The following is a 22,554-nucleotide window of genomic DNA, read 5'->3' as shown; positions in this document are numbered from 1 at the left end:
TGCCCAGGCCCCTCCCCTGTAATTTTGGTCAATTGTCTGGGGGAGGGGCCTGAATATTGCTACTGACAGAAAGGTCCCTAGGTAATTCTGACGCTCTGATGCAGCGATTACTGTGTTACTGTGGAACCTGAGTGGGACGTTCAAATGTAAATGTGTTTGGTGATTAGAAACAAAGACATGACTCTAATAAAATTTACATCCATTAAATCTATAAGGAAGGCCCCTTTTTCAACTTCAAAGTGGTCCTGCACACCTACCAATACAGAAATCAAAAGTATAAATAAGAAAATAAAGTTCTTGAGATGAATATATGTCATGTCTTAATCTCTTCCATTTGGTATTACCAAGGCAGGGGTAGAAATGCTGGCCTGACTTCTCCCATGAAGAGTAAATCTGCTGAGTATTAGGGAAAAGACGCACAAGCACACAATCTGAAGGCAAACTGCCTCTGTATCATTCTCTGAAGGACAAGCACCTGTATAAACCCTCGGGCAGGCAGAGAGGATATGGGTCAGCATTTCCACGTGGCTACCAAAAGCAAAACAGGTCAAGACAGACAAAGTCTTCACTGGTATGTGACAATGACAGTAACAGAACAAGAGGGCCAATTATTACGGTTCATACCTTTTTGAAAAAATCACAACTTCTTGGAAGTCACTAAAACTTTCATCTACTAGCTAAGCATGGAACACTGAAAAAACACTGCATTCCTTTAACATAGATTTATTTGTTTACTGCATTGCCAGGCACTGAGGACACAGCTGAGTAAGAAAACAAATCAGTGCTCAAGGAACTCACAATCGAGCAAGGAAGCACCAGGATAAACGCTGTAATGCAGGTGTATTTAAAGGAGAGAGAGAATGGGGTGACTGATTCGCATCCTAACCTCTATTAGAAATTGAAGAAGAATGATATTCACTTAAAGTAACTTAAAAGAACATGTTCCTATGGTAAAACTACTCTTGAGAGTTTGGAAAAAGTCTAAAACCTGTTGTTGATAATTATTTAATTTTTTTAAGTTATAGCTCTTCATGGCTTCAGGGAACAGAGATAAAGACAACAAAAGAAAAAAAAATCTTCAGGCTTTACAAAGTGTACCCACCAGAAGGCATTTTCTTCGGTACAAAGCGATCACAGATTCCTTCACCCCCCGGCAGGGCCCCTTCGTTAGCAGAGCAGCATTGCTCTGGTAGGCATACACCAGGTACGAAAGTGCCTCTTGGTACCTTAGAAAAGGGAAAATAAACAACAGTTGAGTGCTCTTTCCTCAAAATGTAGGGTTTAGGCCTCACTGTTCCCCAATATAAGAATCTACTTGGCTGCAACCATGGAAAAGTCTTAAAAGTAGAGGCAGCCAGGTACACTGGGAAGAGCCTGAAGGCTAGAGACTGCGGCCAGTGCCTGCCCGGCTGCAAACTGGCTGAGAAACCAAGGCAAATCATGAAGCCTCCCAGGGCCCGTTTTCCTCATGTCAAAAACAAGTGAACTAGGTGCTGACTAAGGTCCATGCCAACTCTAAAATTCACTGAGTTCATCTTCATTTATCACAAAGAAAACGTGGTGCAGTGCACCTCTATAATAATAAACCTGTCATTATGGGAAGGCTGAAAAGCTAGTGTGCTGCTCAGAGCAGAACTGAAGAGAAGCACTGGGAAGAGCAGGTGCGCACTGGCTTTTGTGACAACGGAGGTGGTACACTGTTGTGATTCTTAGTATTCAATAAACAGAGCACCCTGACGAATATCTTAGTGAAATAAAAGACCAACATACTTTCCTTTTTGATAGAGTTCCAGGCCTGTTAGAAGATAGACAGACACCTTTCGAAACAAACTATAATCTTCATGCCACTTCTGAAAAGGAATGACTACTATGAATGATTATGACCACAATAAACTATTTCTATACTTTCTACTACAATAAGTTCTGAATTCAACACAAACATTTATTAAGCACATAAAACAACAAAGGCTTTCAGAAAAAAAACTTATCCACAATTTAGAATAAAAGTCTACCTCTGATCTTAATTTCGACATCCTGCTCCTTCTACAGAGGAACAGAAATATTATTTCACTTGAGCTTTAGAATTTATTATCTTAATTTCCAAGTCAAAGGCATTCAGCTCTGGCTTAAAAGGATGGCCTCTCAAGTTCCAACAAAGCCATCCACATGTGAGATGGAAGGACAAGATAGTTCCAAGTCACAAAGAACAAGATCTGTGCCAGGCATACCATAACCATACCCATTGTCACTGAGCTGATTCCAACTCATTCTGACCCTGTAGGACAGAGAACTGCCCCGCAGGGTTTCCAAGGCTGTAATCTTTACAAAGCAGACCACCACCTCCTTCTCCCGCAGGGTGGATGGTGGGTTTGAACAGCCAACCTTTCCTTTAGCAGCTGAGTGCTTAACCACTGCACCACCAGGGCTCCTTGGCACGCCATGGGGGGTGGGGGTACATGATATTGTTTTAGGTAGAATGCAGTGATTTTTAAAAAATATATAGTTATACATGTATTTCAGTGCATATTAGCAAGCTAATATTTAAAACAACCTAAAACCATGATTTCAAGAATTTTATTGCCTAGGAAAAAGCTAATAAAGTGAGAAGTTATGGGGAATAAAGTATCGATTTATTCTAACAGAAACAAAGTCTCCTATTTTAAGCTTAAGAAAACATTGTTCATTCCAGTTTTTTTTTTCCGGGGCCGGGGGCAGGGGAGTGGGTGGTTTGCAAGAAAAATAAGTTAGTCCGTGATAATACAAACTTAGTAGTTTTGCCTCATGTACCATGTGTCTCAGAAATTAACATTCATGCTCGTAAACTCCCCAGAGATTTAAAGAAAAGACTTCACCTTGTACTCTTCCATATTCATGTCATCTGGACCAATTTCCTTCAGTTTAGCTTGCGCCACCTTCATAATACTGATTGATCTGTGGGGGCAAATTTCGGAAGGCAGTGAGCGTGGTGCGAGACGTCCCCACCAGTGTGGCCGGCCACGAGGAGGGGCGAATCACCTGGGTATTCCCTTCTCACCTTTCATCGTAGCTAAGATTTTTATCAGCAAATTGTTCCAAAAGGGTCCGTTCTACTACCCTTTTGGGTGCTTCATTTTGGAAAAAGTAGACAAGGACATGCTGAAGTCGAGGATCACTGTGAGAGGTGGGGGTCTCCTTGGCAAGCTGATACAGTCTGGAGTATTCCTCATGGAATGCCTATTAAAGACAGAACTGATGGTTAGGAAAGGGTCCACTGAGGAGGACTTTCGCACAAAGAAATTGATGCCCAAAGGTGAGAGGTTCTCATGAGACTGAGACCTCTAAGGAATAAGCCATAAGCAATCACAAGGCAACTACAGAATCTACGTTATTTCCATTTCATAGGAGGTGAAGCTCCTCTAGCATTCTGGTAACATTCCGGTAACAAAGACATACTGTACTCATAAGAAACTCATTTTCTTAGTTTTAAGTATATCCATGAGTCCCACTGACCTGAATTTTAAATATCCACATAAATACAATTTTATCCAAGTAAGTACCTTGAAAAGTCTGGCCTATGTCCTAATATTATGGCCCTGAAACTACAAGGGCAAAATCTCATTCACAGCTTTATTAACAGATACCTCCCTACAGCAACAGTAACAAAACCCTCCCGGCCAGGTGTGACACAGAATGGCCCTGCTAGCAAAGGCTGCCTTGGTGTGAGGAGAGAAGCACTCAGTACTGTGGGATAGCTCGCTCATTAGTTGGACAGGAAATGGTGGAAAGCCAATTATTTGTTTCACTTCAGTGAAAAACTTTTTTTTTTTTTAATTGTACTTTAGATGAAGGTTTACAGAACTAGTTTCTCATTAAACAGTTAGTACACGTATTTAATGATGTTGGTTAACAACCCCACGACATGTCGACACTCTCCCTTCTCAGCCTTGGGTTCCCTATTACCAGCTTTCCTGTCCCCTCCTGCCTACTAGTCCTTGCCCCTGGGCTGATGTGCCTCTTTAGTCTCATTTTGTTTTATGGGCCTGTCCACTGTGGCTGAAGGGTGAACCTCAGGAGCGACTGAGGTGAAAGGGTGTCCGAGGGCCATAGTCTCAGGGTTTTTCCAGTCTTTGTCAGGCCAACAAGTCTGGTCTTTCTTTTTGAGTTAGAATTTTGTTCTACATTTTTCTCCAGCTCTGTCTGGGACCCTCTATTGTGATCCCTGTCAGAGCAGTCACTGGTGGTAGCCGGGCAACATCTTCTAGTTGTACTGGACCTGGTCTGGTGGAGGCCATAGCAGATGTGGTCCATTAGTCCTTTGGACTCATCTTTCCCTTGTATCTTTAGTTTTCTTCACCCTTCATTGCTCCCAAAGGGGTGAGACCAGTGGAGTATCTTAGATGACCACTCAAGACCCCAGACGCTACTCACCACAGTAGAATGTAGAACATTTTCTTTATAAACTATGTTATGCCAATTGAGCTAGATGTTCCCCGAGACCATGGTCCCCACAGCCCTCGGCCCAGCAATTTGGTCCCTCAGGGCGTTTGGATGTGTCTACGGAGCTTCAAAAAACACTTTTAATCCCATTTTTTCCCATCACACAGAATTATTGCCCCAATATTATACCTGTGTTTTAAGGATTAGAATTTGAAAAACAGTGATACCTTGATAAGCCCTGCTTCAGACCCATCCCGGTCAAAGGTCTGGCGGGCTTTAGCTATGGCCAGGATGACCCCTTGCATGGCAGGGCTCAGCATCACCTACCACAGGAAGGCACAATACATACAGAGAGAGAGGACAGAAGAAAGGTTCAAAAGAACACTATGAAAGAGAGGTGAACAGATTGCCGATGGGACGCATAGCTGTGTGCTCTTTGATCGGCCTCTACTACAAGCCAAGTTTCAGACACATGTTCCTGTATGCGTTTACAGCCTTCTACATCATGTAAAGATGCTGTTCACAGCAAGCTACCTCTATACATTCTCTCTAACTTAGCAGGATGAACAAGGATGTGCATCTAAAAATAGCTGAAGAATCTAGTTAAATTATAGTTCTCAGAGGGGAAGTATTTGCGGTGAGAATTCTAATGCAGTACTGTAGGTTGGGTGTATATCCTGAATACACAAATATTTTAGTTTTAGTAAGATGAATAGTACTTTTACAGCCACCTGGAAACTAGAGGCCACACAAATGACTTTATAAAACCAAAACCTTTCAATGATTAAAAATAAAAAATTAACTATTGCCAGGCACCTTAAAAAAGTATATGCAACCACATGAGAAGGAAATACAGACTGACGACAAACAGCTACATCCTGTACTTGTCTCTGTACCTCCTCATTATATCCATATGCATCAGATCTAACCAGAATCCTTCCCACACTGGGAATCTCGACTTCAGAGACCTCAGAATTAGGCTGGGCAGCAGACTCTGCTTCATTAGCCTTTTGGGGCTGTTCTGACTGCTCTGCAAGGTCTGCTTCCTGGGGCATGGGCTTCTTGGGTTCAGCTTCCTTAAGCTGTGGCAGCAGAATGGACAGAAAGAGTAAGGAAAAAAGAGAAATGAAGAGGAGTTGGTTAACTGCAGTAGAGATACAGAGCAATAGAAACATGAGAAAACTGCAGCAATTACTGCTGAAAGACTGGGCCTCTTCAATTTGGGGTTCCAAGTCACTCTCACCTCACTCAACGCCGCTTCTACACCACTCTTCTCATAGGCACGTGCTGTGTTTGCAATAGCCTGGGCAGTCTGCTCCTTGGCAATCACAGCATGCTCAGATGACAGACAGCGAACCCCATGACAAGAGGCCACTGAAGGCTCTGATGAGAATGGCATGAAGGTATTAGCATCTAACGATAAAAAAGTCTAGCACACTCTGATAAAACACAAGCAGGATAAAGGATTTAATACAAACCCTCCTAACCTTTAAAAAACTATACAAATTACTCCTAGAAACTAATGACTATAAGAAATGGCTACTTCAGTAAGAACTCATTGATGATTTTTTAAACTTTACCATGCACTCCAATTTCGTCACATTCCTTTATGCCAAGAAGGCTTCCTACCAACAAAAGACCACCCTGGGGGAACAGTACAGGTAGTCCCCAACTTTCGACATATTCAAGTTATGATGAACTGTACTTATGACAGTCTGCTTTTTGGGGGGTACATCTTATTGTTAGTAATATGTACTATATACAATGTTGCAGAGCATAATTTGCTGATGTTATCATTCTCAGACGTTCAATGTTATGATTTATAAAGATACTGATGATAAAAGGCAATAATGAAAAAAAAATGAGGTATCCAACTTACATCAGAACCAACTTACAACTGAGTCATCGGAACGTAACCCCATCGTAAGTCAGGGACTACCTGTATTCATAAAGTCTACCTATTAATCTTATCATAGTTTCTCCTACAACCTAGAAAATAAGCAAAAGCTACGTACACAGTGGAAGTACAGGTAGCTAGTTAGTCTTTCTGATGTAACTTCTGCTCATCAGAAACCACATTCTAAAACCACATGTTACTCCATCAGCTTATACGATACTGACTTTATGGGACGACTGGGGCATCAATCAGCTAACGTATACAGGGCTGGCTTAGGGAGCACAGCATGAATATCAGTAGATCACTGGTATACATACTCTTTTCAGATACCTGGTGATGTAGAGAAATCCTGTGATGTTGAGTTGGTGGAAGATTCCATTTGGGGAATTTTGCAAGACTGCTCTTCTTCCCACTCCTCTACTTCCTGCTCAAACCTCCAGTTATCTTCCTGAATATAACGCTTAAGTTCAACAGACAGGGCTTCCAGTTCTTCCAACATTTGATCTGATTCATTTGAGGCTGTCTCTGAAGAAGAACAAAGACATAATCAAAGTGGTATGCCATCTAGCAAAAGGTCCTTTCTAGAAAGGAAGAAAATAAGACATTTTGTCATTTTTCTTCCTCCTTATCAAAAATACATAGATACATGAGATATCAGAAATAGTAATAACATAATGCCAACAGTCAACAACACACCAGTAACAGTGCTTGGCATATCAATAGGCAGACACTCGTTAAATATCCATTAAATAAATTAATGAATGAAAAATGAATAAATGATGGAAAGTAAAGATACGGAATAGAGACCAATCATTGACCAAAGTACCAAGGACACATCAAACATTTCTGGGGAATTCAGAAAATCATGAGATTCAATGGGAATTTCAAGCTAAACTGTTTTATCAGTTTCACCACTGTGCCTATTATTGATGAGAATGTTCACTTCGTGAGGGTTAGAGACGAATTCCAAGACATTTATTTAAAACAAACGAACAAAAAACCTAGTTGCTGTCAAGTCAATTCTGATTCATGATGACCCCATGAGTTTAAGAGTAGAACTGTGCTCCCTAGAGTCTTCAACGGCTAATTTTTTGGAAGTAGATCACCAGGCACCTCTGGATACACGTGAATCTCCAACCTTTTAGTTAGCAGCTGGGCACGTTAACTGTTTGCACTACCCAGGGACTCCCAGGGAAATCTGACTGTCTCAAATTTCATACAACTTTGTGCTATAAGAAAGCAATTTAATGCAATGGTTATATGGTCACTAATACTTGCTTATTAAAAACTATGATGGACTATAATTCAGCAATTCCAATCCTAGGTATGTTCCCAAAAGAACTGAAAACACAACACATACGTGTACACATACACGTACGCCAATGTTCACTGCAGCACTATTCACAATAGCTGAAAGATGGAAACAATCTAAATGTCCACCAGCAAATGAATGGATAAACAAAATGTGGTACACACATACAATGGAATATTACTCAGCCATGAAGAGAAATGAATTCTTGATATACGCTACAACATGGATGAACTGTGAAAACACTGATGAGTGAAATAAGTCAGTCACAAAAGGCCAAATATTGTATGATCCCACTTATGTGAAATATTTCGACTAGGCAAATGTACAGAGACCAAAGTTTACTAGTGGTTACCAGGGGCAGGAGGAAGGTGGCAGAGGGGAAGTCTTTGTTTAGGGGGTACTGAGCATCTGTTAAGGATAATGGAAAAATATGGGAATGGATAGTGGTGATGGTTGCACATGGTGAATGTAATTACTGTCACTGAATTGTACACGTAAAAAATGTTGAAATGGCAAATGTTTTGTTCTGTATCTACTTACCACAATAGTTAAAAAAAAAAAAAAAGCTATGACAGAAATATCAAAAAAAAAAAATTTTTTTTTTTTGATATCAAATTTCATTTCTAACTCTGTGACAAAAACACAAATGAGAATGAATTACTGTTAAGTGATCATTCTCTTCAACATGCACCCGTCAACCATACCAGCAAATCAGGAAGAAAAATGTCTTATGTGAGTAATATGTGATTGTTTTCTTATTTACGCAACACAGTAAAGCTGGAATACTGAAAAAAAAAAAAAAGCTTTCTATGATCTTAAATGTGAAATGCTGGTCAGTCATAGACCTCTCAGAGAAGACGTGAACGGGAGAGACAGAATAATGGAAGCTGAACACAGCACAGGATCTGGAGTCAGACCTGGGTTTGAATCTTGGGCCTGCCGTTTAGTTACTAGCTCTACCACTCTGGACACTGGAGAATCTCTCAGGGCCTGCTGCCCAGCTGGAAAGTGTGGAGAGTAAGAGTTTCTGCCCTGTCCACTTCCTCTGGGGGGTTGTAAGTCATTAGAGAGGCAGTTTCAAAGCCTGTGTAAGGAGTAAAGTATCGATATAAATGGTAACAATTACGATTGCTCTTAGTATTAACAGCACTGTGGGAAGTATGAAATCATTCAGGCAAATCCACTTTTAAAATCTGGCCATTCTCCAAAGGGTGCAAAAATGTGTGAAAAAGGATGTCAACAAGAAAGCAAAAAACTAGAGACAACTTAAATGTCTATCAACAGGAGGCGGGTTAAATAAATGCAATGGAATTTTTATACAGTTGTTCAAAAGAATGAGTCAGTCCCATTTATGAAAATACAGAGATTGCTAAGATACACGATTAATTGAAAAAAAATTAGATGCAGAACAGAATGGAAAAATATCCCATATGGGCAAAAAATAAGGGGAGGGAGATAAAATCTAGCATATACATAGAACAATTCTTAAAGGCTACATAAGAAACCTAATAGCGAATACTTGTTGGGAAGTAGGTAGGACCAGGGCTCGGGGATGGAAGGAAGGCAAACTTAATTTTCCTTTTCTACTATTAGTATTTTTGAAATGAAATATGTCTTTACAATAATAATAACATAGTTTACATTTTTTAAAAAGAAGTACAAGACCATTCCTTTCTCTGGACAGTGCAGTTTTTCTCATATTCACGGCTCTGCTAAGATATTTACCTGCATTCAAATGGGGAAGCTTGTCGTTAATGTACATCAGACAATATGCACTAACATTTCTCAGACCTCCGTAAGAATCCCTTTCAAGTTCTTCCCAGGAAGATTCAGTAACGGAGATGTCATTGTACTTGAGCCAGGTCTGTCGGGGTTGGTTATAGATATAGGCCCAGTAGTGTCCGGCATTTGCTTGGCCTTCGTGAACAAGAACTGCATGCAAGCGGTAAGGCACCTGCAAATCAAAAGGTAAATAAGGAAGTATCTGATAGAGTTTAGGTTATTAAAATCAAAATTATTCCCAACTATTAGATATAGAAAAATGGACTGTTTACAAGTATTGGATATGGGGTTCACATCAAAATATCCTGTTGGCTCAAGATGAACTAACAAAAACAGAGCAATCTAGGCCATTGGAAGCGATCACTATGCCTCAGTTCCCGAATCTTTAAAGCCATACAGTTGAAGTAGAAGACCTCTTTGAGGTCTCTTCCCATTCTAAACCCCTATGATTATACATCTAAAACCAAAGCTAACCTAGACCTGTTTACTGCCCCCTACTCCCAATTCCAAACTCAAGTTTACTTCAAAACTAGAATACCTTGGCCACTCACTCTGAGAAAATGTTTACCATATTTGGGGCCAACAACAAGTTTGGCAGCCATCTTGTTCTATGCCTATTATATTTGGTACTAAAATTTAAGTCAGCATATTTCATTATGAATCAGTCACATGCTCCTTGTATTTCTTCTTGTGAGTGATTATTCACCTATCTGGGTTAAAGACCCTTTTAAATACATATTGTTTTAATATTTGAAAAGCATGTTTATTTTTTCAATATGGAGAAAATAGAGCAATGCTTAAGTGTTCCATAAATATTGGTGAAAGAAGAAAACATGTCACAAAATCAAATTAAACTCAATCAGTACCTTGACACATTTTTATTAGTGGTGAAGATTTCTGAAATATAGCACATAAGAGAAAATGGGAAAAACCCAGGATACACACAGTGGGTTCCTGCTATACACCACAACTGCACCTCACTGCCACTCTAGAAAGGGCTCTACTCCTACAGCCATTCTGTCCATCCACACAGAAGTCAGTGCCTAAGTCATATCCCGGGGCGGAGGCTCTTTTTCCCTCATGCCCACAGTGTTAATCTAAACAAAAATTTATGTGGATAGTAAGAATTTCTGCCCTGGCTACCTCTCTTGTGAAGTCATAAGTTATTAGAGAAACAAAGCTTGAAAGCATGCTGCTAAATGAGGGATTAAAAGGGTGGTCTTTTAGAAAGGATGAATAACCTAGTTCTGGTTTTCCCCGTTGCACCACTTAAGTTACCATTTTGTGAGAAATTTTTATTAACATTATGACAGCAAACCTTTCTACTGTACGAAAAAACACTGTGTGACAAAATTATGTCATAGGTTCTATTGTTGGTAAAAGATATATTGCTTTCTTTGGCCTAAAATAAACTAAACAACACCCATTTCTATTTAAGTTTATTCTTATATCACATGGAGACTCCCGTTTAGTTTCACAGAAAAACTAACTTTTTTTTTTGTATCTACCATTAGCACCATTTGAACATGCCTTGACTACTTTCCCATCAATTTTCATTCTACCTGACGAAGGAGAGGATCACAATACATCTGCTCAATAGTCTGGGTACTGCTTGCAATACAATTCTTTAAGTCTGTTAAAAAAGAATACTTAAAGTTAGATCCTTCATTCCCTGTCACACTGGCAACTTCAGTTAAGCAAAAAGTAGCTGCTTATCTGCACCCGGGGTTCTGATGATTTCAGCTTCACTTTACGAACCACGAAGGTCTCCGTAGTTTTAAAGCAGCTAGTACTTATGGTTAGAAGGCTTTTAGTTTAAGATAATTACACTGAAGTTAAAAAAAAATTTATCTTTTATATCTAGCACCAAAATTTCTTAAAGACAAAACTATCTAAAAGACCTTAATATGTCACATGGGTATAAAATATATGGTCCGGAGACAGGATGTGAAAGAAGAGCAAGAAGTGGGCAAAATTTCTCTGAATAAGAATGCAGGAGGAACCTGGATTTTTATTCACTTTTTGCTCCATAGATAAAAGGAGAAAGGAAGGAGAAGTTTAGTCTGAGCAACATGGCAATGAGGCCAAAGGACTTTTAGGAATAAAATGTTGACTAATTTAATTTTACATTGTTTGCATTGCTCAAACACTCTCTGCCTCATTAACATTCAGTAAAGCATGCTTTGTATAGAAACGACCTTAGAAATAAAGGAAAGCTAAATTTTAAGGTTGGATCAAGTGAAGTCAGGGTTGAGATAAACAGCTAACTGAACAGAAATCAGCAGAGGCACATAAATCCCAGCCAAAGGTGACCTTGAGCACCTGAGCTTCCCAGGAATACCCAGAAATCTTGAGGAGGGCCTTTCTTTCCACAGCTGTAGAATGGGGGTGTGAACCAATCTTAGGAAAAGTACAAAAGCAGTCATAATTACCCTTAAGGCAATGGCAGGAAATATGCCCAAGGTGCTGACCTCCAGATATTCAAACAAACAAAAAAGGCAAAGAATAACTACTTGACACATTTTAAAAGAGCCAACCTTGTATATCTTGTTCAATCTCACTCCTCCACCTCTGAAGGCAGGTCTTAACGAAGTTTATCTCCTCATCTGTGACTGTTCGAGGAGCAGGGTGTGTGGGCATTTCCATGGCAGACCGGGAAGATGTAAGTGGCTCACTCTCAGACTTGTGTAGAGAATCTTCAGGAGAAGAAAAGGTACTTTCAACTTCCTGAGAAGAGCTTTCGGTACTTGTACTGAAGGAAGACAAAAACCATGCTCATATGGTAAGGGATGGCTTTGGCTTAAATTAATGCACTTTGGAAAGCTAGCAGATCTATCAAAAAGTACAGCTATTATTCAGTATTTACTCTGTAAAGTACTGAGCAAAACCCTTTTCTTTATATGCATCATCTCATTTAACTCAACTTGCTTATGAGGCAGATACTGTTACTATCCCCACTTTACCAACTATAAGCCTGAGGTTTGTAGAAATTAAGAACTTGACACAGAAGAATTAAAACCCAGATGTGCCTGACTCTAAGCTTCATGCTGTCTAACCACTTACTGTACTGCCTTCTCACCAAGAGAGGACAAGAAGGAAGATAAAAAAGGAAAACTGTGACTGGAACAATCAAGGAATCAGCTACAGAGTTACCAAAATTCAACAGACTCAAGTAAAACTATCCATCCAGGAACAAAATATACACAAGCAGAAAAATGAAGTTATCAGCTGAACATCCAACTGGGTAGTACAAATGAGATGGCATCTTGGAAGAGTACAGAGAACATGACTTAAAAGCCAGATAATCTCAGCTCTACCCGAACCCACTGCCATGAAGTTGATTCTGGCTCATAGCAACCCTATAGGACAGAGTAGAACTGCCCTATAGGGTTTCCAAGGCTGTAATCTTTAAAGAAGCAGACGGCCACATCTTTTTCTGGTGGAGCAGATGGTGGGTTCGAATTGCTGACCTTTTGGTTAGCAGCCACATGCTGAACCACTATGCCACCTGGGCTCCCACCCACCCAGCTCTACCACTCCTAGCTAAATACAGGAAAAAATTATTAGCCTCAGGTAAGTAATCTCATCTACAAAATAAACATCTTCGTTGTAAAGGAGAATACAGTATGTAAAGCAGCTATTCAGTAAATGTTAATTACCTACTAGTTAACTATTGTCAAACAGAGTACAAACGGCAAGTAGACAAACTAGCAGGAATATAATATAAGCTTCTAATTGTATTCAGGTTTATTTGACACCAAAACTGAAGAACACAAAATTTCCTTTAGCTTTGACTTAAAAGAAGCCCTAATTCCTTACACACCCTTACACACACACACACCCTTACACACACACACACACACACACACACGGCAGAGGAAACCTCTTTTCTCCAAGGACACAGGCATATGGAGAAATAAACCCAATACATACAGAAAGGATCGCACCGTGCCCACACATACATGCTGTAACTTTAATAGTCTAACAATACCAGGGAGTTTTATTTTACGCAATTAAATAGCCTGCCCCCCCAAATTAAAAACATTTATTTTTCATAAAATACACGAAAACATCATTAAAAAAAGTCACCCACCCCTACTCCCAGACTCATGCCACCCCCTACAGGTAATTATTCTTAACATTTGGTATGTTTCACCCAGATACGTGGTCCCTAGGTGGTGCTCTGCACTGATAGCTAACCTAAAGGGTGGTGGTTTGAACCTCCCAGCGGTGCCTTGGAATAAAAGGCCTGGGATCTGCTTCCGTTTAGACTGCAGCCAAAAAACACCAGGGAGCAGTTCTACTCTGTAACACATGGGATCGCCATGAGTTGGGATCGACGCCACAGCAATTAACAACACCCCAGATACATATTTCCATGTACTGACGAATGAGTAAAATATTAACATGTCGGGGTAGGGGCAGGGAGAATGAGTTTCTTAACATATAAAAACATTTTTCATTACCTTTCCTTGGACGTCAGGTCAGAAACTGGACAGTGCACTGAAGAAAGTGGTAATGTCACCCGTGTGTCACTTGGAGATGGAGAGCTTTCTGAGGCAGGTTTTGTACTAGCAAATTCAATAACATATTTCAACATGTCCGGGAGTGGGAACCGAGCTGGGCCTGAGCCATACTTCACATACCTAAGCGGTAAGGACAGTGCAGTGGTCCTTTACTGGCCAAGTCCGTTTTGTAATACCCAACACTGTGCTATTACTAGCACATGTTAGTAAGAGAGTTAATGAATTTTATAGTTCACTATACATCTACAGTTTAAACTGTACAATCATCAAACTGATTATACAGTAATCAAATTGGTACAAGTAACCCCATAATTCTGGGATTACATCAAAAACCAAAATGGAGTCACTCCATATTTTTCTTCTCTCAATAAAGTGGAAAAAAGAAACAAATACAGAACTAAGGAAAATCATGTAAGGACATTATGAAATGAAATTACTACTGGAAAATAAAGTATAATGCAACACACACACGTTAAAGGATACGTAGCAAAGGCACTTCACAGTGTGCAAACGTAAAGGGGAAAGAGAATTTGCACACCGCAGAGAACTACAGACTTCATTTAAAAAAAAACTTGAATATGTAAAGATAGAGGAACCTTAGAGAAATGTTCTGTTCCTTGGATGTATTTTCTCACCTTCATTTCAGCAATTACCAGCTTATAAACTCTACTTATCCTTCAAGATCTACTTTCTCTGTGACATCTTCCTCAATATCTCATCCCCTAAATGCTGGCAAGAGCATCTCCCCACCTGAACTCTTACAGTATATGAACTGAACCCTTCTCTTCTATCCCACAACACACAGTTCATGTCTTTTTAAGCACTCAGTGTTTGTTTGTTAAATAAATTAATACATGACTAGCCAAATATATGACTAGCCATAACCAAAGGAAACATTTTCTTACTGCAGTCATTTCATATGCAACACAATATTTATAATGCCACAGATTTTAAGTCATCATTTTATAACTGTAATTTTTCCCAGATTTGTTGCATTTTAATATGATACTTAAATTACTTCTCAGAACAATTTTTTTCTAAGAAACTTATCTTGGATTTTATAACATCATTTTCCTGTTCTTGTATTGACTTGAATTCCTTTAGACAACTTTTAGAAGCAACTACTTCATACAATGTAGTACCTATGTCAGATAGGAGATCACAGCAAAAAAGGCTTCAAAAAAGATGTCTACACTCTAAGTAGGAAATCTTTTCAGTATTATCTTAGAGAAGAAACAGTGGATATCTTTATTTTTTAAAACATAAAAGTAATGCATACACCTGGTAAGAAAATTCAAACACAGAAAGTAGACAGCAAACCATAAAAATCATCTACCGCCCACCTAGGTTCTGCTACCTCGTGGTATTCACTAACAGTTTCTTACATATTTTCCCAGAAGTGTGTCACACATATACAAACATGTACATGTACCCTTTTACAGAAATACAAATAAAGTTATCTGAAATTTTAAGTCATTTGATTTTAAAACAAAAATAATATCATGCTATAGGAAATGCTTTTATATCCATTTTAAAATCTAAATAAACCAGAACACCTTGTTAGTTACTGGTGAATTCAGTATTTCTGATCTATGAAACATCAGGTATGTTTGAGTCTATATGAACAATTGACAATATCCAGCCTTACAAACTGTAACTAAAACCTTAAAGTACTGTCCCATCTGGAATCCTGCAAATCACTTCCAAGACAGTATTTGAGGAATCACTCCTCTGCTCAAATCTATAACAAGACAAATAGAGAAATGGTCACAATACATCTTGGATAAGTTCTTATTGAGGGAGACGGGGTGCTGAGGGGAAAAAATGGCAACTGGCCTATCTTGGGCCTGCTATGAAAAGTGTTGTCTCTCAGGGAAAATAACGACCTAGCAATGCAGTGGGTGAAAAGGGGTTGTGGTAGCCAAATTGTTAAGTAAGGGAGAAAAAGGCATTGACAGCATTTAGGATTTCCTGAACTGCTGAATCAATGGAATCTATCTAGACTAAAAAGAAATCACATGGATTCCTCCTTAGTAAGTCAGTGTGATTCTGCACAATTAAAAAAAAAAAAAAAGGCACAAAGATTTCTCTGTAAGAGAAAGGATTCTGTGTGTATCCAAATCAGTTAGCACTATTCTCAGTTGAACAACTTTGCTTTTTATCTATACCAGAAACTTCAGAGCCAGCTTTTCCAAGAAAAATGGATTGGAGCAATCTAACAGTTATTAGTTATGTTTGTGAAAAAGATGACAAGAGGCACAGAAAAAGTAAAGGGCTATGAAATCAGAACTCGAGTTTTCCACAGTACTGCCAGTAACATCTGTGTGACTTTGGGTTACAAGTTCTCTGGGACTACTGTTTGCCGTGGATATTAGCTGATCTTGAAGACTGCTTCTTTCTTAGAAATTTTTTTCTTACCTATTTTATTATAAAACACCCTAGTTAATACTTGAACTTTGAATTAATTATGAAATATAAGAAAATTACCTGATTTTAATATTCCAGTCTTTCACATTTCTAAGCCCAAAGGTGTGAACGATGACTCACCTTTCCAGTTTTTGCTGCAGAACTTTTATTTCCTCCTTCAACTTTCGAATACATTCTCTCTTACTTCGAATAAGCTCTTTGCTCCTATACATGTACCTAGGCAAATAATAATCCCAAACATACAATCTATATTTAAAAACTTTAATAGCAAAACGTCTCAGAAAACTAGAAATACAAGGAAAGTTCCTCAACCAAATAAAGGACATTTATGAAAAAGTTACAGCTAACAACAACACCTAATGGTGAAAGACAGTCCCTAGGATCAGGATCAGACAAGGATGTTCACCCTCACCACACCCACTGAACTGCAGGTATAACCAGTGCAATAAGGTAAGACAAAGATATGAAAAGATTACAGACAAACAAAAAAATAAAACTTTAGATACAGATGGCATGATCATCTATGTATATTTTCCTGAGGAACCTACAAAAAGTCAAAGAACTAATACGTAAATTTAGCAAGGTCAAAAAATATAAAGTCACTTGAAAGAAAAAATCATTTGCATTTCTACATACTCTTAACAAGCAACAGGAACGTGGAATTAAAAACATGCTATTATAATTCAACATCAAAAACATGATTTAGGGCTAAATTTAATCAAATATGAAAAAGACAGGTACACCAACAATTACAATAATGACTTAAATAAATGGAGTTATACTACGTTCATGGATTGAAGGACTCGCTATTGTTAAGATGTCAACTCTACCCAAACTGATCTATAGGTTCAATGTAATCCCAACCAAAATCCCATTAGCTGTTTTACAGAAAACTGACAAGTTGTATAGACATGCAAAGAACCTAGAATAGCCAAAACAATTTGGAAATGATCAAAGTTGGAGGATTCACATTATCTGATTTCAAATTTTACAGTAAAGCTACAGTAACAAAGAAAATGTAGCACTGGCATAAGAAGAGACAAAGAACAGTGGAATAGAGTCCTGAAATAGACCCAAAATATATGTTCAATTAATTTTTGACATAAGTGCCAGCATAATTCAATAGGACAAAGAAGCATCTTTCAACAAATAGTGCTGGAGCAACTGGAATTCCGTGCCCCCTCCCCCCAAAAAAACTCCTTTATCTCCACCATATACAATAATAATTCTAAATAGGTCACAGGACTAAACATGTGCTAAAACCACAAAATTTCAAAAAAAAAAAAGAGAAAATCTTTATGCTCTTGGGTTGGCAAAGATTTCGCAACTAGATTACAAAAAATACAAATCATAAAAGAGAATGACACTAGGTTTCATTACATCTGAAAATGTATGCTCTTCTAAAGACACTGGTAAGAAAATGAAACAAAATACAAGCAGAGAAAATATTTGCAAAACACCTATCTGATAAAAGACTTGTATTTAAATTACATAAAGAACTCTCACAACTCAGTATGAAGATAACCAACCCAATTAAAAAGTGAAACAAAAGATCTGAAGAGACACTTCACCAAGCAAAATGTATGAATGACCATCAAGGATGCAAAAAGATTTTCAACATCAATAGTTAACAGGGAAATGCAAATTAAAGAAGAAGGATACACTGCTACACACTCACTTTTGTTGTTATTAGGTGCCGTTGAGTGGGTTCCGAATCATAGTGACCCTATGTACAAGACAACAAAACATTTACCCATCCTGAGCCATCCTAACAACTGTGGCTATATTGCAGCCACTGTGTCAATCCATCTCATGGAGGGTCTTCCTCTTTTCAATGACTTTCTACTTTACCAAGCACAATGTCCTTCTCCAGGGATTGGTTCCTCTTGATAGCACGTCCAAAGAAAGACAAGTCTCATCATCCTTGCTCCTAAGGAGCATTTTGGCTGTACTTCTTTCAAGACAGATTTGTTCATTCTTCTGGTGGTCCATGGTATATTCAATATTCTTTGCCAACACACTGATTCAAAGGCATAGATTCTTCTTCGGTCTGCCTTATTCACTGTCCAGCTTTCATGTGCAAATGAGGTGACTGAAAAGGCCACAGCTTGGGTCAGGCTCACCTTAGTCCTCAAAGTCACATCTTTGCTTTTTAACACCTAAAGTGGTCTTTTGCAGCAGATTTGCCCAGTGCAATGTGTCATTTATTTCCTGACTGCTATTTCCATGGGCACTGATTGTGGATCCAAGTGAAATGAAATTCTTGACAACTTCAATTTTTTCTCCATTAATCATGATGTTGCTTACTGGTACATCTGGGGGAATTTCTGTTTTCTTTATATTGAGGTGTAATCCATACTGATGGCTGTAGTCTTTGATCTTCATCAGGAAGTCCTTCAATTCCTCTTCACTTTCAGCAAGCAAGGCTGTGTCATCTGCATAATGCAGGCTGTTAATGAGTCTTCCTCCAATCCTGATGCCACATTCTTCTTCATATAGGCCAGCTTCTTGGATTATCTGCTCAGCATATAGATTAAGTATGGTGAGAGGATACTACCCCCATGCACACCTTTCTTGACCTTAAACCAGGCAGTATCCCCTTGTCCTGTTCTAAGGACTACCTCTTGGTCTATGTACAGGTTTCTCATGAGCACAATTAAATGTTCTGGAATTCCCATTCTTTGCAATGTTATCCATAATTTGTTATGATCTACACAGTCAAGTGCCTTTGTATAGTCAATAAAACACAGGTAAACATCTTTCTCATGTTCTCTGCTTTCTGCCAATATCCATCTGACATCAGCAATGATATCCCTGGTTCCACGTCCTCTTCTGAATCTGGCTTGAATTTCTGGCCGCTCCCTGGTGACGTACTTTTGCTTTTGAATGATCTTCAGCAAAAATTTTACTTGTCTGTGGTATTAATGACATTGTTTGATAACTTCTGCATCTGGCTGAATCACCTTTCTTTGGAATGGCACAAATATAGATCTCTTCCAGTCAGATGGTCACGTAGCTGTCTTCCCAATTTCTCGACCTAGCTGAGTGGGCGCCTCCAGCACTGCGTCCGCTTGTTGAAGCACCTCAGCTGGTGCTCCGTCAACTCCCGGAGCCTTGTTTTTTCACCAGTGCCTTTAGTGTAGCGTGAGCCTCTTCCTTCAGTACTATCGGCTCTGGATCACATGCTACCTCCTGAAATAGGTGGACATTGACCAATTCTTTTTGGTCCAGTGACTCTGTGTATTCCTTTCATCTGCTTTTGATGCTTCCTGTGTCATTTAATATTTTGGTCATAGAATCCTTCAAAATTGCAGTAGAGGCTTGAATTTTTTCTTCAGTTCTTTCAGCTTAAGAAATGCTGAGCATGTTCTTCCCTTTGGTTTTCTATCTCCAAGTCTTTGCACATTTCATTAGAATACTTTGTCTTCTCAAGCAGTCCTTTGAACCTTCTGTTCTGCTCTTTTACTTCATCATTCCTTCCTTTTGCTTTAGCAACTCTACGTTTCAGAGTCTCTTCTGACATCCATTCTTTTCTTTTCTTTCTTTCCTATCTTTTTTAAATAACCTCTTACTTTTTTCACATATGATTTCCTTGATGTCATCCCACAACTTGTCTGGTCTTCAGTCAATTGTGTTCAATGTGTCACATCTATTCTTCAGAAAGTCTCTAAATTCAGCTGGGATATACTCAAGGGCGTACTCTGACTCTCGTGGACTGGTTCTAATTTTCTTCAGTTTCAATTTGAACCTGCATATGAGCAACCAATGGTCTGTTCCACAGTTGGCCCCTGGCCTTGTTCTAACTGGTGATACTGAGTTTTTCCATCGTCTCTTTCCACAGATGTAGCCAATTTGATTCCTGTGTAACCCATCCGGTGAGATCCATGTGTACAGTTACCATTTATGTTGCTGAAAAAAAGATATTCGCAATGAAGAAGTCATTGGTCTGGTAAAACTCTACCATGTGATCTCCAGCATCGTTTTTATCACCAACACCATATTTTCCAACTACCAATCCTTCTTTTTTGTTTCCGACTTTCGCATTCCAATTACCAGTAATTATGCATGTTTGATCAATTTCAGACTACAGAAATTGGTAAAATCTTCGATTTCTTCATCTTTGACCTTCATGGCTAGTGCATAAATCTGAATAATAGTTGTATTAACTGGTCTTCCTTGTAAGCGTATGGGTATCATTCTATCACTGACAGCACTGTACTTCAGGATAGATCTTGAAATGTTCTTTTTGACAATGAACATGATGCCATTCCTCTTCAATTTGTCATTCCTGGATGGCACAGCAGACCATATGATTGTCTGATTCAAAAGGGCCAATACCAGTCCATTTCAGCTCGTTAATGCCTTGGATATTGATCTTTCTGCATTTTGTTTCATTTTTGACAACTTCCAATTTTCTTAGATTCGTATCTCAGATGTTCCACATTCCGATTATTAATGAATGTTTGCAGCTTTTTCTTCTCACTTCCAGTCATGCCACATCAGCAGACGAAGGTCTCGAAAGCTTGGCTCCATCCACACATCATTAAGGTCGCCTCTACTTTGAGAGGCAGGTCTTCCCCCGTCATATTTTGAGTGTCCTCCAACCTGAGGGGTTTATCTTTTGGCACTATGACAATATTCCATTGCTATTCATAAGGTTTTCCCTGGCCAATTTTTTTCAGAAGTAGACTGTCAGGTCTTTCTTCCTAGTCTACCTTAGTCTGAAAGCGCCACTGAAACCTGTCCACCAAGGATGACACTGCTGGTATTTGAAATACCGGCAGTAAAGCTTCTGGTATCACAGCAACACGCAGGCCACCACGGTACGACAAATGGCAGACATGACACACTCACTAGAATGGTTAAAATTAAAGACCGACGACTCCATGCACTGATGAGGATTTGGAGCAAACAGAGCTTTCATATAGTGCTGGTGGGAATGTAAAATTGTACAGCCACTTTAGGGCACAGTTTGGAAATTTCTTATAAAGGATACACTCTTCATACAAGCCACTAATTCCACTCCTAGGTATTTACTCAAGAGAACTAAAAACCACACTAACACCTATGTGCAAATTATCATAACAGTTTTATTTATAATAGCCTAGAACTGGAAATATGCAAAATGTCCATCAACTGGTGAATGGAATACTATAGTACATCCGTTTAACAGAATACGACTACCAGAGGCCCTTGAGTGGATTCCAACTCATAATAAAGAACAAACTACTGATACATACAACATGGATGAATCCCAAAAACATTATCCCAAGTGAAAAAAGACAGTTAGAAAAAGGTACACAGTGATTATTAATCTCACAAATATGACGTTCTAAAAATGACAAAATTTTAGGGCTAGAAAACAAGCACCGAGTGGTTGCCAGGTCTCTGGGTGAGCAAAAGGGACTGACTGCAAAGGGGAACATGGGAAGCTTCTGTGTGATGCAAATGGACTGTATCTTGACATTGATAGTGGCTACTTGACTATACATTTGTCAAAAGTCATCATCCACACACTTAAGAATGCTTAAATTTTTTTGTACTATGTCTCAATTAACTAGACTTTAAAACAACTGAAATTCTATAAAATAAGCTCGGCCTAGGATTTTTTTCAGGAATACAAATAGTATTCACATTAGAAAAGCACACACTGTGGCTACTCCACAGACTGTTCTTCACCCCAAAGCTGCATGGTTCTCACCTTAAGCCTTGCTTCTCAAACTGTGGTACAGAGATCAGGGGCATCATTAGTATCTCCGTGGGAGCTTTGCAAAATGCAAACTCTTGGGCCCCAGCCTGGGACCCACTGAATCCAAATCTGCATATTATCAAGGTCTCCAAATGATTCCTATGCACGAGGACAGTTCTACTGTCGTTGAATGTATCAGGACTAGAATCAACCAAAGAACTCACCTGTCTATATAAATAATCTGAGGAAATTCCAGCTTATTGTGAATTTTCTCTGGTTGACCAAGGGACTGATTGAACTCGAATCTTGAGAGTTCAAAGGTCAGCACTGGAGGTAGCTTTGTAAACCAACACTGTGTCAGAAGTAGAAATGCGGAAGAAAAAAAATAATTTTAGGAGATAGCAATAGCCAGCTTTAAAGTATCCCTCACCAAACATTCTTCTTTAGGATTATGGACTTTATATTCAAAGCAAACTCATACTAAAGCATTTTTCATCCCAATATT

General features: G+C 39.0%; 1 protein-coding gene across 16 annotated transcripts in view; it reads right to left on the bottom strand.

Annotated features, from left to right (window-relative positions):
* The window catches only part of USP28 (ubiquitin specific peptidase 28), an 86,876-nt gene that overhangs the window by 3,823 nt on the left and 60,499 nt on the right, over window positions 1-22,554 (bottom strand). For 8 of the 16 annotated variants that reach the window (XM_064269044.1, XM_064269046.1, XM_064269045.1 and 5 more), the window contains 13 exons: window positions 22,274-22,401; window positions 16,481-16,576; window positions 13,874-14,053; window positions 11,945-12,159; window positions 10,970-11,040; window positions 9,351-9,579; window positions 6,644-6,838; window positions 5,660-5,799; window positions 5,313-5,498; window positions 3,035-3,213; window positions 2,853-2,931; window positions 1,771-1,850; window positions 1,103-1,226 (listed from right to left, as the gene is read on the bottom strand). In XM_064269044.1, coding sequence (XP_064125114.1) covers window positions 1,103-1,226; window positions 1,771-1,850; window positions 2,853-2,931; window positions 3,035-3,213; window positions 5,313-5,498; window positions 5,660-5,799; window positions 6,644-6,838; window positions 9,351-9,579; window positions 10,970-11,040; window positions 11,945-12,159; window positions 13,874-14,053; window positions 16,481-16,576; window positions 22,274-22,401 — 1,902 coding nt within the window. Of the gene's footprint in view, window positions 1-1,102; window positions 1,227-1,770; window positions 1,851-2,852; window positions 2,932-3,034; window positions 3,214-4,643; window positions 4,740-5,312; window positions 5,499-5,659; window positions 5,800-6,643; window positions 6,839-9,350; window positions 9,580-10,969; window positions 11,041-11,944; window positions 12,160-13,873; window positions 14,054-16,480; window positions 16,577-22,273; window positions 22,402-22,554 lie in introns of all 16 variants that reach the window. The other 8 variants (XM_064269051.1, XM_064269054.1, XM_064269052.1 and 5 more) reach the window with 5 other exon arrangements.

This window comes from Loxodonta africana, chromosome 15 (assembly GCF_030014295.1).
Source record: "Loxodonta africana isolate mLoxAfr1 chromosome 15, mLoxAfr1.hap2, whole genome shotgun sequence".
NCBI lineage: Eukaryota > Metazoa > Chordata > Mammalia > Proboscidea > Elephantidae > Loxodonta > Loxodonta africana.
Note: the sequence above shows the minus strand (reverse complement) of the source record. Positions and strands in the feature narration are given on the sequence as shown.